Source organism: Propithecus coquereli, unplaced genomic scaffold, assembly GCF_000956105.1.
Source record: "Propithecus coquereli isolate 6110/MARCELLA unplaced genomic scaffold, Pcoq_1.0 Scaffold518, whole genome shotgun sequence".
In the NCBI taxonomy this organism is placed as follows: domain Eukaryota; kingdom Metazoa; phylum Chordata; class Mammalia; order Primates; family Indriidae; genus Propithecus; species Propithecus coquereli.
This window is the reverse complement of record NW_012151041.1, coordinates 1,140,019-1,154,336: the sequence shown is the minus strand read 5'-3', so window position 1 is coordinate 1,154,336 and position 14,318 is coordinate 1,140,019. Positions and strand designations below refer to the sequence as shown.

General features: G+C 41.4%; 1 protein-coding gene across 1 annotated transcript in view; it reads right to left on the bottom strand.

Annotated features, from left to right (window-relative positions):
* AFAP1 (actin filament associated protein 1) overlaps positions 1 to 14,318 on the bottom strand; it is a 134,426-nt gene that overhangs the window by 90,749 nt on the left and 29,359 nt on the right. The window contains exons 2-3 of the mRNA XM_012656745.1: positions 4,822 to 4,950; positions 1,948 to 2,045 (exon numbers count right to left, since the gene is read on the bottom strand). Coding sequence (XP_012512199.1) covers positions 1,948 to 2,045; positions 4,822 to 4,948 — 225 coding nt within the window. The 5' untranslated portion in view covers positions 4,949 to 4,950. The remainder of the gene's footprint in view (positions 1 to 1,947; positions 2,046 to 4,821; positions 4,951 to 14,318) is intronic.

Genomic DNA, 14,318 nt, shown 5'->3' with positions numbered 1-14,318 from the left:
TATCTTTTAAAAAATATAAAGTTATATATTCCATATGCTCTCGACTGTGAAAAGATTAAATGGAGAGAAAAGAAATACAATGCAAGGTACAGATGTGAGCCACATATGTAATTTAAATTTTTCTAGTAGCCACAGAAAGTGATTAAATTGATTTTATTAACATATCTTCTTTAATTCAATATATATAAAATATAACTCCATATGTTATCAACGTAATTATTAATGAGATATTTTACATCCTTTTTCTCAGACTGTCCTCCAAATCCAGTGTGTGTTTTACACTTACACCACATCTCAATTGGAACTAGCCAAGCTGTAAGAGTTCAACAGCCACTGAAGGCTGTGGCCCCTGCGCTGGACCCACAGGCAGAGAACAGACCAGAAGCAAAGATGCCAAATGGGAACACAGGCTCTCCTGGGAAGAAGAAAATATAGATGACTTTTATCTACTTCTTTAGTTTCTTTTTTCTTGTTTTTCCATATTTTCTACAATGATCTTGTTAGAAATGCAGCATGGAAGGCGCCATCCAGACCTAGTGAACCACTTTGACAAGATGCCTGGGTGATTCATTGGGACATCAAAGTTTGAGAAGCACTGCTCGGAAGTAACAGTAACAGCTTGCACGGGACTTAAATATATGCGAGGCCTATATCCTAAGCATTTGAGGTATATTAGCTCTTTTAATCTTCACAATAATCCTGAGGCACCAAGAAGTTACACCAACCTCCCCACATCACGCGAGTCAGAGACAGAGCTGGGAGTGGGAGGCGGGCAGCCTGGCTCTGAGGCTGCACCTGCATCCCGCAGCCGCCCTGAGTACGGCTCAGTGAACAGGCTTCAGTCCTCATAGTCTCCTTCCGTCTGTGAGTCATACTTGCATCTATTCTGATGCCACACCTCTGAACTAGTATTGCTGAGAAAAGGACAGCTTTGAAATCAAAGACAAAGTTACAATCTCTGCCTTTCCTACTTAAATGATCTTGAGCAAACCACAAATCTTCACTGAGCCTCAATTTCCTTTTCTGAAAAACGGGTATACACTCTTCACATGATAAGAAGTGTTTTAGGGGTTCTTTGAGACCAAGTTGTGAGGATTAAATGAAACTATAAGTGAACAAAATACCAAGCACGATCGGTGATATGTGGTAGGAACCCACTAAGTGCTAATGTTGCTCTGTCCCCTGCTACAACAATAATTACTCAGCACCTATTAGACACTGGGCACTGCTCTAGGACCCAGGAGGCAAGCAGTACACAAGGCCCCGCCTTCCCACAGCTCAGATCCTGGCATGCAGATAATTAGATGATTCACACTGAAAGCAAACACAGAGAACTGCTAAGTAACTGATTTTGTCCTAACTTTGAATAAAAGTCTAATTTCCCTGAGTAAACAAGTTAGAAAACAGCAAATGCAGTAAAAGTTGAAGGGTACATGAAAAATTGCATAAGTATCTCTGGATTGAACGAAATGACAAAAAAAAAAACTTGAATTTGAATGCACAAAATCAAATAAAATACACATTTCTGGAATAGGCACATATTTTTCTCTCTTGGAAAAAAAAAGTTATTTAACCGCAGAGGAAGCATCACCATGAATATTAAAGTTTCAGAATAAGGTATTCAAATTCAATGTTAGCTCAGAAAGAGGGTTGAGTTCTTAGGCTTTACCAACATTGTTGTGCCTGCTAAATCCTCTGGTTTTTTTTTTTTCTTAATCTGTCCTAAGAACAGATTTCTATGGGCCTGTGGCTGCAGCAGTTTGCAACGGAAACACCAGCTTCCTAAGGGGAAAGCTACTCTTAGGGTCTACCGGTTAGCTATTACCAGCAGCTTCCCAGCCCTGGAAACATACTCCAAGGAGCGCCTCGAGCAAGTGAGGCATCCGCCCATCATGTGCCCCAGGGCTCATCAGTGCCCCAGTGATCACCGAGGTGGCTTCAACTCACCAGCCAGGGCTGAGGGATCTCCGGCAGAGGCATCTGAGGAGGGGCCGGCAGGCTGCCGGTGGTTTCTTGCTTCGGAGCATGATCTTTCACTTCAAAACCTGTAAGTATTAACCAAAACCACAGACCTGGATGAGGATGAGGAAGATGAGGAAGACAGTACTAGGAGCCGTCATTTTCTGAGCCCCTTGTCGAATATTCTTGCAAATATTTATTTTCTCTAATTCTTTACAATAATCTGCAAGGTAGATATTATTATTCTCCATTTTACAGGTTAAGAATCTATGGCTCGAATTTAAAAAAAGAAAGAAAAGAAAAGAGTAAGGAACAGACTGAAACATTAACAGCTAGAAGTGAGGGAGCTGGCCCCGGAGCCTACATTCTCCCCGATGCCCCGCTGCCTCTCAAAGGCAAGTTGCTCCACCTGAACTTCTACTCGGGACAGTACTTACCTGTACACTAAGGAGGGCAGACACGTTCCTAGGAATCAAGAGATTTTTATTAAGTTCTCTCGTAAAGGGAGCTACTGTGATAAACATACTTTATGGATGACATGACTGATACAAGCTCGCACCCCTCAAAGCACTGGTGTTAGAATCAGGAAGACAGATACAAATACAACTAACTGTTAGAAAACGTGATGTGCACTATGCCCATGAAGGCAGAGGAGAGGAAGGAACAAGTCTCAACGTGGGCACAGCACTGTTTATATGTCAGAGCTCACTTGGAAAGATCTGTAAAAATAATCACTTAACAATGATCACCTGTATGGGTCAAGCATAACATGATGCTAAAGGCCAGGAATGGAAATATGAAAAAACCTAGTGCCTGACCTCCAGGGGCTGCAGTGGAGACGAGAATTTTGGCAAACAATAAAAAAAGAAAAGGAGAGAAAAAAAGAACAAAGGAAAACTCTGCTACTACCAAAAAAAAAAAAAAAATCAGTGGATAGGTTTAAAGCAAATTGAAGGGCTGAAGAAAAAATTCGTGAATTGGTAAATATCAGAAGATACATCCAGAAGGAAACACAGAGACACACAGGCTCAAGCTCACCAGGCAGAGGAACAGAGGACGGGAAATTGGAGAAAGCAAACAGCACTGCCAAGGCACAGAAGGCCAAGCACCGGGTGTGCCCTGACCAGGAGTCTGCAACAGCTGACAGAAGGGGAGAGGTTGCCTGGATAGATGGTGGGACCACTAGCTCAGAAAAGAAAGTGCCTCCTCCTACGTAGAGGAGATGAGGTTGCAAAGTAACACAACTTCTGGTAATAAAAGAATCACAAAGACTAACAGCCAATCTGCTTAATAAAGGTAATTATAAAAAATAATTATTGAGTGACACTACGTGTCAGGCACTGTTTTGAAATATTTTATCTCATTCAACCCTTAGATCCCATGAGGTGGATGCTACTTAATACTTTTTTACAGATAAAGTGTGAAGACATTAAGGAACTAGTGCAAGGTCACACATTTGGTAATGGGCAGAGCCAGGAGACAAAGCCAGTTAGACTCAGGAGTCCACCCAACACACACGCCCACATATTAATATTATAAAGGGCCTTCTAGGGCAGGCTAAGGAGCCTAGATTTTGACCATAGGCAAAGGAAGTAACAAAATTACAAACATGAACATTTCATATTGACTCCAAAATACAGCCCTCAACCTGCTTTCTATCCTAAATGACCGGTCTCATCATCTGCCCAGGTATCCGTACCACTATTTAATCTGCCACCAAATCCTTTGACCCATCTTCCAGATGGACCAGGCAAGCTCTCCAGAATGCAAACATAACTGCGTCATATTGTGGCTTCATTTACTAGAAACCAGTGAATTTTATACTTTCAATGGGTGACGTGTATGGTCTGTGAAATTCTCTCTCAATAAAGATGTTTAAAAGAAAAATCTCTACACCTCATCCAGCTATCTCCTACAGAGCCTCCAAGATTCAAATAGCATAACCTCCAAGAATTGCCTCTCAGCCTGCACCACTCTCTGCTCTCATCGCCCTGCTTTGGAGTCTGCCCTTGAGTGCTCCCACAACCCTTGATGCTCACGCTATTCCACTTTTCTGTGTTACCCACTGAGCATGAAAGAGTTAACAGAGCAGGCCTGAGGCCTCCATGTGCACAGGGGCCTGCTTGCAAGTCTGGTCCTTGACTGGCATCTGGAAACTGGGACTTCAGAAGTACCCCCACCATTCCCCAATCGGTAAGGCTGGTTTACTTTTTCTGTGCTGTTTGTGCGAACAGTGTGGTTGGTCCCTGCTGAACATCTGCTTTTTTTTCCAGGAGTCTGGAATTCTGGCACGTGCTAGGCAGAGGGTGCCTATAGGACCAGCCCCAAGTAAAAGCCTCAGGCACTGAGTTTCTGATGAACTTCCCTGACAGAAATGTCACACACATGGGGCTGCATTTTTGTTGCTGAGAACGGAGTGTGCTCCGTGTGACCCTCACAGGAGGAGGAGAGCATAAGGAAGCCCACACACCGGCTCTTGCAGACTCTGCCTGGGTCTCTTCCCTTCCGGTCAGCAGTCAGGCCTGTATCTTCACTACTGCTGTAATGTATCCTGAGCACGAGTGAGTGCAGCAATGTGCCGAGTTCCGTGAGTCCTTCTAGTTAATCTCCTCTGGATGTCGGGGTGCTCTTGGGGACCCCAACACACTCACAATTCTATTAGCTTCTTAAAGGCTTTACCTTTCCTAGAGGCTAACACAGTACCTGGCACAAGCCTAGGCCCTCAATGAAAACTTGATGAATAAGTAAGTTCCTAAGTTAAAGAACAAATGAACATGTTTTAGAAAGATAGTAGAATTAAAGATGGTGTGGAAGCCAAAAGAAGCTGGAAGAAGAATGACCAGATGTTTGAATGACACTCACCTTTGGAGGACTGTATCCTCAGCAGAATATTGGTTATTACGGCCTTTTTCTCCCTGACAGTTGAGGTTAGATATTCATGGTCCAGGAGTTCAAGAAAGAGGCGAAGTTCAACTATTAACTCTTCCATTGCTGAAAACAAAGGAGAGAGGAAGGGCATTATTAGGCCCACTGATTTGCAAATGTCACAAGACCAATACTAAGTTTTACTCAGGGTATTTCATTTTTAGCTTGATTACTGAATATAGTATTCTAACATAAAAAACAAGTTTGCTGAGACCAGGTCAATCAAAAGATGTATATTTCATTTGAATAAATGCACTCCTCCTTCACTTTTGCTTTGAGGCAGCAAAATTCAACTGGGAGAAGCTCCAAAGCCATGCTGCCAACAGATGCTGTCACAGCCTAAAGGCCTGACATCATCAGTGGGTGACAATTACATGATATTAAATTTCAGTGTCTAGAAGGAGAAGGGAGTTTAAAATGCCAAATAGTTTTCAAATGACCACTAGGGCATGGTTTCAGAAACTCAACACCCAGCTCTGCTTTTGTAGGGCTGGCTCCATCTCCAGGATGACTGTGAGCACACTGTGAACTAAAATAAAATCTTAAGGCTCCCCCCGCCCCCACACCCTGCCCACCCCCCAACAACTGACTGAATGGACCCCCTCCTGGCCAAGGGGATATCCTAAAACTAAATTGCAAGCCAAGAGGAGGGAGGTCAGATGCCTCATCATGCCCCCCTCCCTTCTTGGGGATATCCTTTGTAACCCATTAACAGGTCTAGGGGTATTCAAAACAAACCTGCAGGTCCTCAATTTACACAACAAATATATGTCTGGTGGCTTGTCTCTGATTAACAGACCTCTTTATCTTAAAACATTCCAAGCCTTTAGACAAAGCTTCATGTCTTTGACCAATTACAAGTCAAAGAATCTGTAAACCCACCTATAACCCCCACAATAAACCCTCTATAAACTGCCCCCCTTCCAGATGGTCCACCTTTTCGTGCCAAACCAATGTATGCCTCCCACACATTGATTTATGACTTTACCTATAACCCCTGTCTCCCTGAAATGTATAAAACCAAACTGTAACCCAGCCACACCGAGTCCGCTTGCTCAAGGCTTCTTGGGCGTGGCTCTGGGTCACGGTCCTCAAATTTGGCTCAGAATAAATCTCTTTAAAATTATTTTACAGAGTTTGGCTTCTTTTCCATTCACAATAACATTTATACAGTTATCACAAAGGATGCCAGATGTCGAGGAGGATATAAAATACAAGTGCAGGTCCTGCCTTCCACCACGTCTTTTCCTTCTAGGATTATGGTAGACTTTTCCTCTGATATCCACAAGGCTGAAATACTGGCTTATGTCAGCAATTTAGAAATGATGATGTGAACCTCTAGGGATGTGAACTCCTCCTTTCAGGGAGTCCATGAGGCCCAAACTATTTTCATAATAGTAAGACATTATTCACGTTTTTCTGCACTAATGGTACAAATGCAAAGGTAAAACTGCTAGTATCTTAAAGCCAATCAAAGCAGTGAGATCAAACTATCCTAGTAGTCACTGTATTCTTCCCCACACCCTCACAGTAAAAAAAAAAAAAAGGCTACTTTCGCTTAAGAGAGTCCTTGATGGAGCAGTAAAAAATCATTGCTTTTATTAAATTTCAACCCTTTAGGACACACCTTTTTAACCTCCATGTGATGACATGGGAAGTAGGCATGAAGCACTTCTACTGACAAAGCACAATAGTGTCTAGAGAAAAATCACTTGTGCTATTGTTTGAGTTGCGAGCTGCCTGAAGCCTTTTCGTATTCAGTACCACCTTCACTTCAAAGAAGGAATGGCAAGCAAATTACCATTATTTAGACTTGAGTACTTGGCAGACTTTCTCAAAAACAAATGAACTATCACTTCAAGTTAAACAATGGATAGCATTTGTGGCCAATGATAAAAGTTGATCTTCCAAGTGAAAATAAGAATTTTTGAAAACTTGTATCTGTCACTGTAAGAGCTTTACAATCTCCCAATACTTAGAAACTTTTCCAATGAGATCAGAAGTAACAATGACAAAAGTGACGTTTTGAAACTTTATTGCATAACGTAATATGTTGCTATTTGGAAGATCTGCACAACTCGGTGAACCATGATGTTACAAAATCATACGTGGGCAAAAGAACCAACTAAAGTGCAAAATAAACTGAAATATTCTAATGTAAGAGGATGGTACAGCTTCAGACTCTACATCACAACTAACCTTTAAGAAACTACCACTCACCGAGTGAGTTGTAATATAGTATTAAAGAAGAATATCTACAGTTTTCTGAAAAGGCTACTGAAAAACTCTTCTCTTTCCCAAATACCTATCTCTGTGAGGTCACATTTTCTTCATGCACTTCCACCATGACACCTCCTCACACACTCTGAAGGAAGGAATGGATATGAGAATCAGCTATCTTCTACTAAGCCAAATACTAATGATACTTACAAAAATATAAAACAATGCTACTCTTCTAATTATCCTGTTTTGGTAAATATAATTACTTTTCATAAATATATATTATTTATGTTAACATATAATGCGTTTACTGAGGTTTGTTGGGTTTGCGGGTTTTTTTGGGGGGGGGACGGGGTTGAGACAGAGTTTCACTCTGTTGCCCAGGCTAGACTGCAGTGGTATCATCATAGCTCAATGCAACTTCCAACTCCTGGCCTCAAGTAGTCCTCCCGCCTCAGCCTCCCAAACTGCTGGGATTATAGGTGTGAGCCACCCTGCCCAGCCAAGCTTATTGATATTTTTTAATGAATTAATATCTTAAAATTTGCCTGTTTAAAATTCTAATATGATAATATCTACAGATAATATAACCGCATAAATAAAAGCTCTTTGAGGTCTTCAAAATATATTTTGAGACCAAAAAGTTTGAGAACCACTGATGTATGTAATTACTTTAAGTTCTTCATTCATTCATCAAACACTTTTGTCAGTGATATAAGTCATGCATCTTGACTGAGGAAAGCAAAATAAAAATGATTCATACAAAAAAATCTATACAAAAAAGTTTGAGAACCACTGGTCTACGGGATTCTTTCCAAATCTACTATTCTATAAGTCTACAACATCCTCCAGAATTAAAGATCTTAACTGAGACCACCTTTCTATAAGTACCAAAGCTCTCATAATTTTAGGTAAGTGGGGAGAGAAATGGCAAATGAGCCATAAATAGGCAGGCTGTGTCACTGGCCGTTCACTTTTCCTAATTGGGAAAGTTTCTCCTCTACGAAATGAAGAAGTTGAACTGAGTAAGTAAGTCTTTAAGGTCCTTTTCATTATTAAAAAAATTTCTTAATGATTCTAAGTGGAAAGCAATCTCATTTATACTTTAAAAAATGATGGGCTGATGGCATATTTCACAATAGCCCAAAGGTAGAAACAACCTAAATTTCTCTGGACGAATGGTCAAACAAAATGTAGTATACAATAGAATATGATTTAGTCATAAAAAGGAGTAAAATTCAGATACATGCTACAACACGGATGAACCCTGAAAACATTATGATACGTGAAATAAGCCAGACACAAAAGGGCAAATACTGTATGGCTCCACTCATGTGAGGTCCTTAAACTAGTCAAATTCATGGAGACAGAAATTAGAACAGTGGTTACCAGGGGCTGGGCGGAGGGAGAACATGGGGTTTAATGTGTTCAGAGTTACCGTTTGGAATGATGAAAATGTTCTGGAAATGGATAATGAGCACTGCACAACAATGTGAATATATCTAATGACACTAAATTTGGTACTCGAAAAGAGTTAAAATGGTAAAGTTTATGGTGTGCATAGTTTACCACAATAGACAAGGGATTCACTTGGGTTCCAGCTAATAGCATCAAAATATCTGAAGAGGATGGAAGAACGCACCTATCCTAACTCCTCACCTAAAACCTGAGCTCCCTTTACAGTGCTCCCACTGAGGACTTTGCCAACCCCCAGAGCCTAGGAGCCTGCTGTAACCCTTGCTGGGTCATCTGCTCAGCCCACACTCCTCGCGTGAGAGAGCAGCGCCCTCAACCCTAAGGGTGGACACTCGCAGCCATCGCTACACTACAAGGCCCTGCACACCACCTCCCACTACGAGGTAATCACTAACTGGACCTCCCTACCCCTAGCTGGCCAATCCGATCCTCTGTATCTCGTGCCCGGGGACCAAGAAATATGAGTCAGTTGGAACAGTCTCTTGAACAGTAGATAGGGAAGCGCAGCAACTACGAAGCAGCCAAGTTCAAGCACACAGGTGTCAAAGCATAGAAGCCAGCGGAAGAAAGAGGGAGAAGAATGAAGTTGATACACTCAGAGGCAGGAAACCACATGAGAGAAGAAGCATCTGACAGACAACTAGATTCCTGAGACTTTTCTGTTCCTATTTTTAGTTACTTATGAAACTGGGCTGCACTTGAATTCCATGAAATATTTGTATCCTTCTAACAAATTTTCAATTCATTTTTTTAATTATGCTAAACTGTGTGGTTTTCTATTCACCTAAAATTGCAACCAAAAGATTCACAAAACACAGCTCTTAGCACCTCAGAATGCAAAACATCCCAATATCAGAGTTAGAAAAATTGTTAGAAAAGAAGTACCTTCTTTTTGTGATCTTCACAGACTAAATAAACCACATTTTACACTTGACAGTCCTTTCAAACACTTAAGCTCAAATCCTTTCTCCCAGTCTTCTCTAATTAAACATCCCTGTTGGCTCCCACTCACTAAAGTTTTCCTTAATTACCAAAATTCATTCACCTTTTAGCAGCTGCACTATAACTGGACACTTAGTGACCTTAAGGTTTACAGATGACCCTTGAACAACGTGAGTTTAAAATGTGCGTGTCCACTTACATGCGGATATTTTTTCAACCAAATGCGGACTGAAAATAAAGTGTTCGCCAGATGCAAAACCCACACGGACAGAGAAACGACTTTTCGTAAACACTGGTTCCACAGGGCTGACTGTGGGCTTTAGTGTGCACGGACAGGGGTGGGTATATGGGGGTGTATGGGTGTGGGGGGTACAATCCCCTGCGTATATTGAGGGGACTGTATTTGGTTTGGGGGGAGTTTTTTCCTCAAAATAGCTAGTCAAAGGTTAAGAGCAGGTTTTATCCTACTTTTACCTCTGAATACCTTACAGCAGCCTAGCAGTACAATCCACACAGAAAGCATACAAGTACTTTTGAATGAATGACTTATAAAGTAAGGGAATTAACACTTTCTGCTAATGTATTGTATGAAAGGAATTGTGCTGGGCATCTACATATGATACTTTATTTAACTCCCATAATAATGCCACAAAGACACTATCATTCCCATATATAGTGGAGGAATAAGCAGCTCAGTGCCAAGTTTTTGTTTGTTCCCTCTCTTTAAGCGAACACATACATGGCAATTACTAGTGCCAGGCACTATTCTAAGCCCCTTACACGTATGAATTCATTTGTTGGTCACAACAACACTAGGAGGTAGGTACTTCTATCATCTCGTTTTGCAGGTGAGGCTGCAGAGAGGCTGCCTAGGTCACCAAGCCTCTCCAGTTAACAATTTGCTCATAGTCATACAGCGAGAACAGAACACAGTATTTGAACTCAGGCATGACTCCAAAGCCCTGCTCTGACCATTCATAATAATTCCATGGATTGTTTTCTGGGGAGCCTGGGGAGCTGTTAGGCCCACTGTGTTTACCAAGGGCAACAGAATGGTCAAATAAAATTAAGAATACCAGCCCTGCAAAAAATTAGGAAATGAGTAATAAATTTCATCACAATCTACATAGTGCCTTATAGCCGACTGGATTATTTACCGCACGGCTGGGCTCCCCCAGTGGCCCATCAGACCCTGGTGTGCAGGCACAGCTTCCGGCACATGGCTGTTCTCCTTTTGGTGCCTAACAGTGTTCGACATAACCAAGTACCAGTAAATGCATGCTGAAGGAATGTGCGCAAACACCCACAGCCATTTGACATGAGGTACAAAAGCTCGCTTGAACGCCAAAGCAAGTGAAAGTAAGGAAGGACGTGTTCTTACAACCAATTTTCAGTTTAAAACTTTTCATACAAACATATCTTTTCCCTTGAGATCTAAGGGTAATAACCAAAAAGTGCTCTGTAGATTTCCCTATAAATAAAGCTCTCCTGAAATATGTATGCTTGAGAAGGGAGTGGCATCATGTTACTCCAGCCTGTAGGACTTCCCACGACAGGTCTCCCCTCGGCCCCCTGGAGCCACTGCTTCCTCAGCAGCTGTGCGCCAGGCTCTCTGGAAGACAGGCCATCCATCAAGAGTCTGGGCATTCAGACAGGTCTCCAGAGATGAATTCTGAGAGTGGCCTTCTCTTTCTGCTACCCAAGACTTATCTCCATCATCTACGTCTTCCACTGCCTGACACAGGTGCTCTCCTCTCATTGGATCAAGATATAACTCTCATGCACACTTGTATTCCTCCAGCTTGTCCAGCCTGGGCTGCCTTTACAATATAGACTTTCCTATTTTCCCCTATAAGGTATTGTGGCCTCTGAAGCTCCCTATAGATGTTTCATAGATAATTCCAGCTACCATTCAGTACCTACCATGTACTAGGCAGTATGCTAAGTGCTTTATACACATTATGGCTAATCTTCACAGTAACCCTTTGAATAGGCATTATCTTAATCCGTTTTAACAAATGAAGAAATTGGGACGAAGAAAGGTTACATTATTGCCTAAGTTCACCCAGTTAAAAATAAGAGCCAGAATAAGAATCAAAACCAGGTGTCTTGACTTTAATATCACTATTTTTAACACCATAACACTGACTCTGAATTTTGTTCGCAGTGAAAGGACACTGATTCCCTTAGGTTACATTCCTCATAGGCTACATTCAGGTAATCTATCTCCCGTGACACAGAATGGGCTACCTATACAATTACACCCTTCGAAGTCATTATTTTACTATTAGTTCTTATATTAAAAACCAGAATCTTTGAATTGGAAGAACAGCTGTGGATTCATCCAACTGTCTCAACTTATTGATGGAAAAATGCAGCCTTCTCAGAGAACCGAACAGACTTAATCAAAGGCACAGTCTGCTCACCTCTCCCATTTGTATAGCCCTAAATCTGGCCAGGGGCTTTTGCATACAGAATAACTAGTTGCTTTCCAATACACAAAATACTTTTATATTTTTTACCTCATTTGACCTTGACAATTTTATTATCTTTGAGACATTACAGGCGGCAGAAATAAGATGAAGAAAGGTGAAGTGACTGGCTCAGGGCAGCGAGCTGAGAAGGGACGTGTCTATACTAGAACCACTGCCACCATTCACCACCCTGGCCCTGACATCTGCTATCCTATTCTAGATGAATGGAAAAGTCATTGAACCCAGATTAAGGTCAAGGACACAGGAGCAACTCACTAACTTCCAGAAAAATATTTTCCCCCCAAATGCCCACACCAAACAAAAGATCTGGCAATAGAATTTCTTATTCCCAAAGCAACAGGGGAATTACTTAGAGGCATTTCTGGATATATTTTATGCATTGGAAAAGCAAAACTCCCTTCTCCCTAAAAAGGGATTCTTCAGACTAACCAATCTGCTCTCTGTCATTCGATTAATGTCTTCATAGTCCTAAGTAAGAAAGGGAAAGAACATGTAAGACTAGATAGTCTAGGAGACAAAGAAGTCAACACAGCAGACATGCTTCCTATGGAATCAACCCCTTTACTATTTAAGGCAAATCTCTGGCTCAGTCTGGGCAGTGAGTTAATTTATTTCAACAAAACAAAAAAAAAAGGGTTATGGTTTGTGGGACCCAAAACCACTTTAAAGGAATTTTCTTTATTTACATTAATGATTTCATCGAATTGAAAACTAGAAGAGACCTGGAGTCCAGTGCCTTTATCTCACAAGTGAGGAAACTGAGGCCCAGAGGAAAAAAAGAGACCTACTGAGGTCACTCAGTACTTGGTGAAAAGAGCAGGGCAACCTTGCTCTAATCTAACTGTCTTCTTCACACACGACCTACGAGAGTGAGAATAAACCACTCTGTGAACAAATAATAACCCAACTATCCTACACACACAAGAAAAAAATGTCTGCTACTGCTGGCTCTGAGAAGACTCAACGACCCACCCACGAGCTCCTGCTTCTTTTTCAGAACAACAAGGAATGTTTTGCAGATTCAAGTCACTCAGTTTGTCATGGGTGATGGACTTCACAGAGGCTGCCACATTCGTGTTCCCCTCGGGCTTAGCGTTTCAATAATAGAACACTTATTATTATCGGCATTCTGAATGACAGTCCAGTGCCTTGGCACAACCAAGACAGTTGCTGGTGGCCTTTTTATTTACTTTATATGTTTATCTGAGACCCTTCCCATAGAGGTCTGCACTTGTAACCTCCCTACCTCCCTCCCTGACACAGGATCACCCCCCCCACATTTGTGATCCTACCAATGAGCACAGCTCACATCCCACCTCTCAGCCACGATGTCCCTGATCACTCCATCCCCAATGCCATGCACTCCACTCATCCCACCCGCATCCTCTACTGCTCCTTAGAGAGCTCAGGCTTTGCCATCACATGAACCTGGATTCGAATCCCATCTTATCCTTCCTAGTTGGGTGGCCCTGGGTAAGTGAGTAATTCCCCCAAATTATCTCATCTTAAAACCAGATGATTACTATGTATCTCAGCATTGTAATGAGGATTAAATGAGCTAGAATGCATACAGAACCAAGCATGTCATCAGTGGTAGCTATTACCATTATTACTAGCACATGTTCATCTTATTGTAATAGAACTTCGCTTTAAGACTTGGGATACCTGAATGCAGAAAATGAACACTACCCACATACTGCTTATCTTCTAAAACTATGAAGTCCTTGAATACCCTGTCCCCTAATAAGAAAAGTTATGAAAAGTCTGTGCAATTCTATGTAAATACATTTGAAACTGGGTGAAATAGATAATTTCATTAAAAAAATACAATTTACCAAATTTCTGTAAAAGAAACAGAGTAATTTGTCAAAGAATTACCCTAACAAAAAAAGTATCAGACCCAGATAGTTTGATAGGGGAATTCTACCAAATCTCAAACACTAAGGCTACTATATAAATTATTCCAGAGAATAAAAATATATAGAAATAGCCAAATTCTTTCTTGTTTTGAAGTAAGTACACAAGTGATGTGTAAAGCTGATAGAGATAGCACAAAAAACAAAACCAAAGACCACTTTTATCACTGCAAAAATCCTTAATAAAATATTAGCAAACAGAAACCAATGTAATGCATTAATACCACACCATTACCAAATGAGATTTAATCCAGGAATGCAAGGGTGATTCAATATTAGAAAATCTAATATGCCAGGTACGGTGGCTCACACCTATAATCCTAGCACTCTGGGAGGCCAAGGCAGGAGGATCTCTCGAACTCAGGAGTTGGAGATCAGCCTGAGC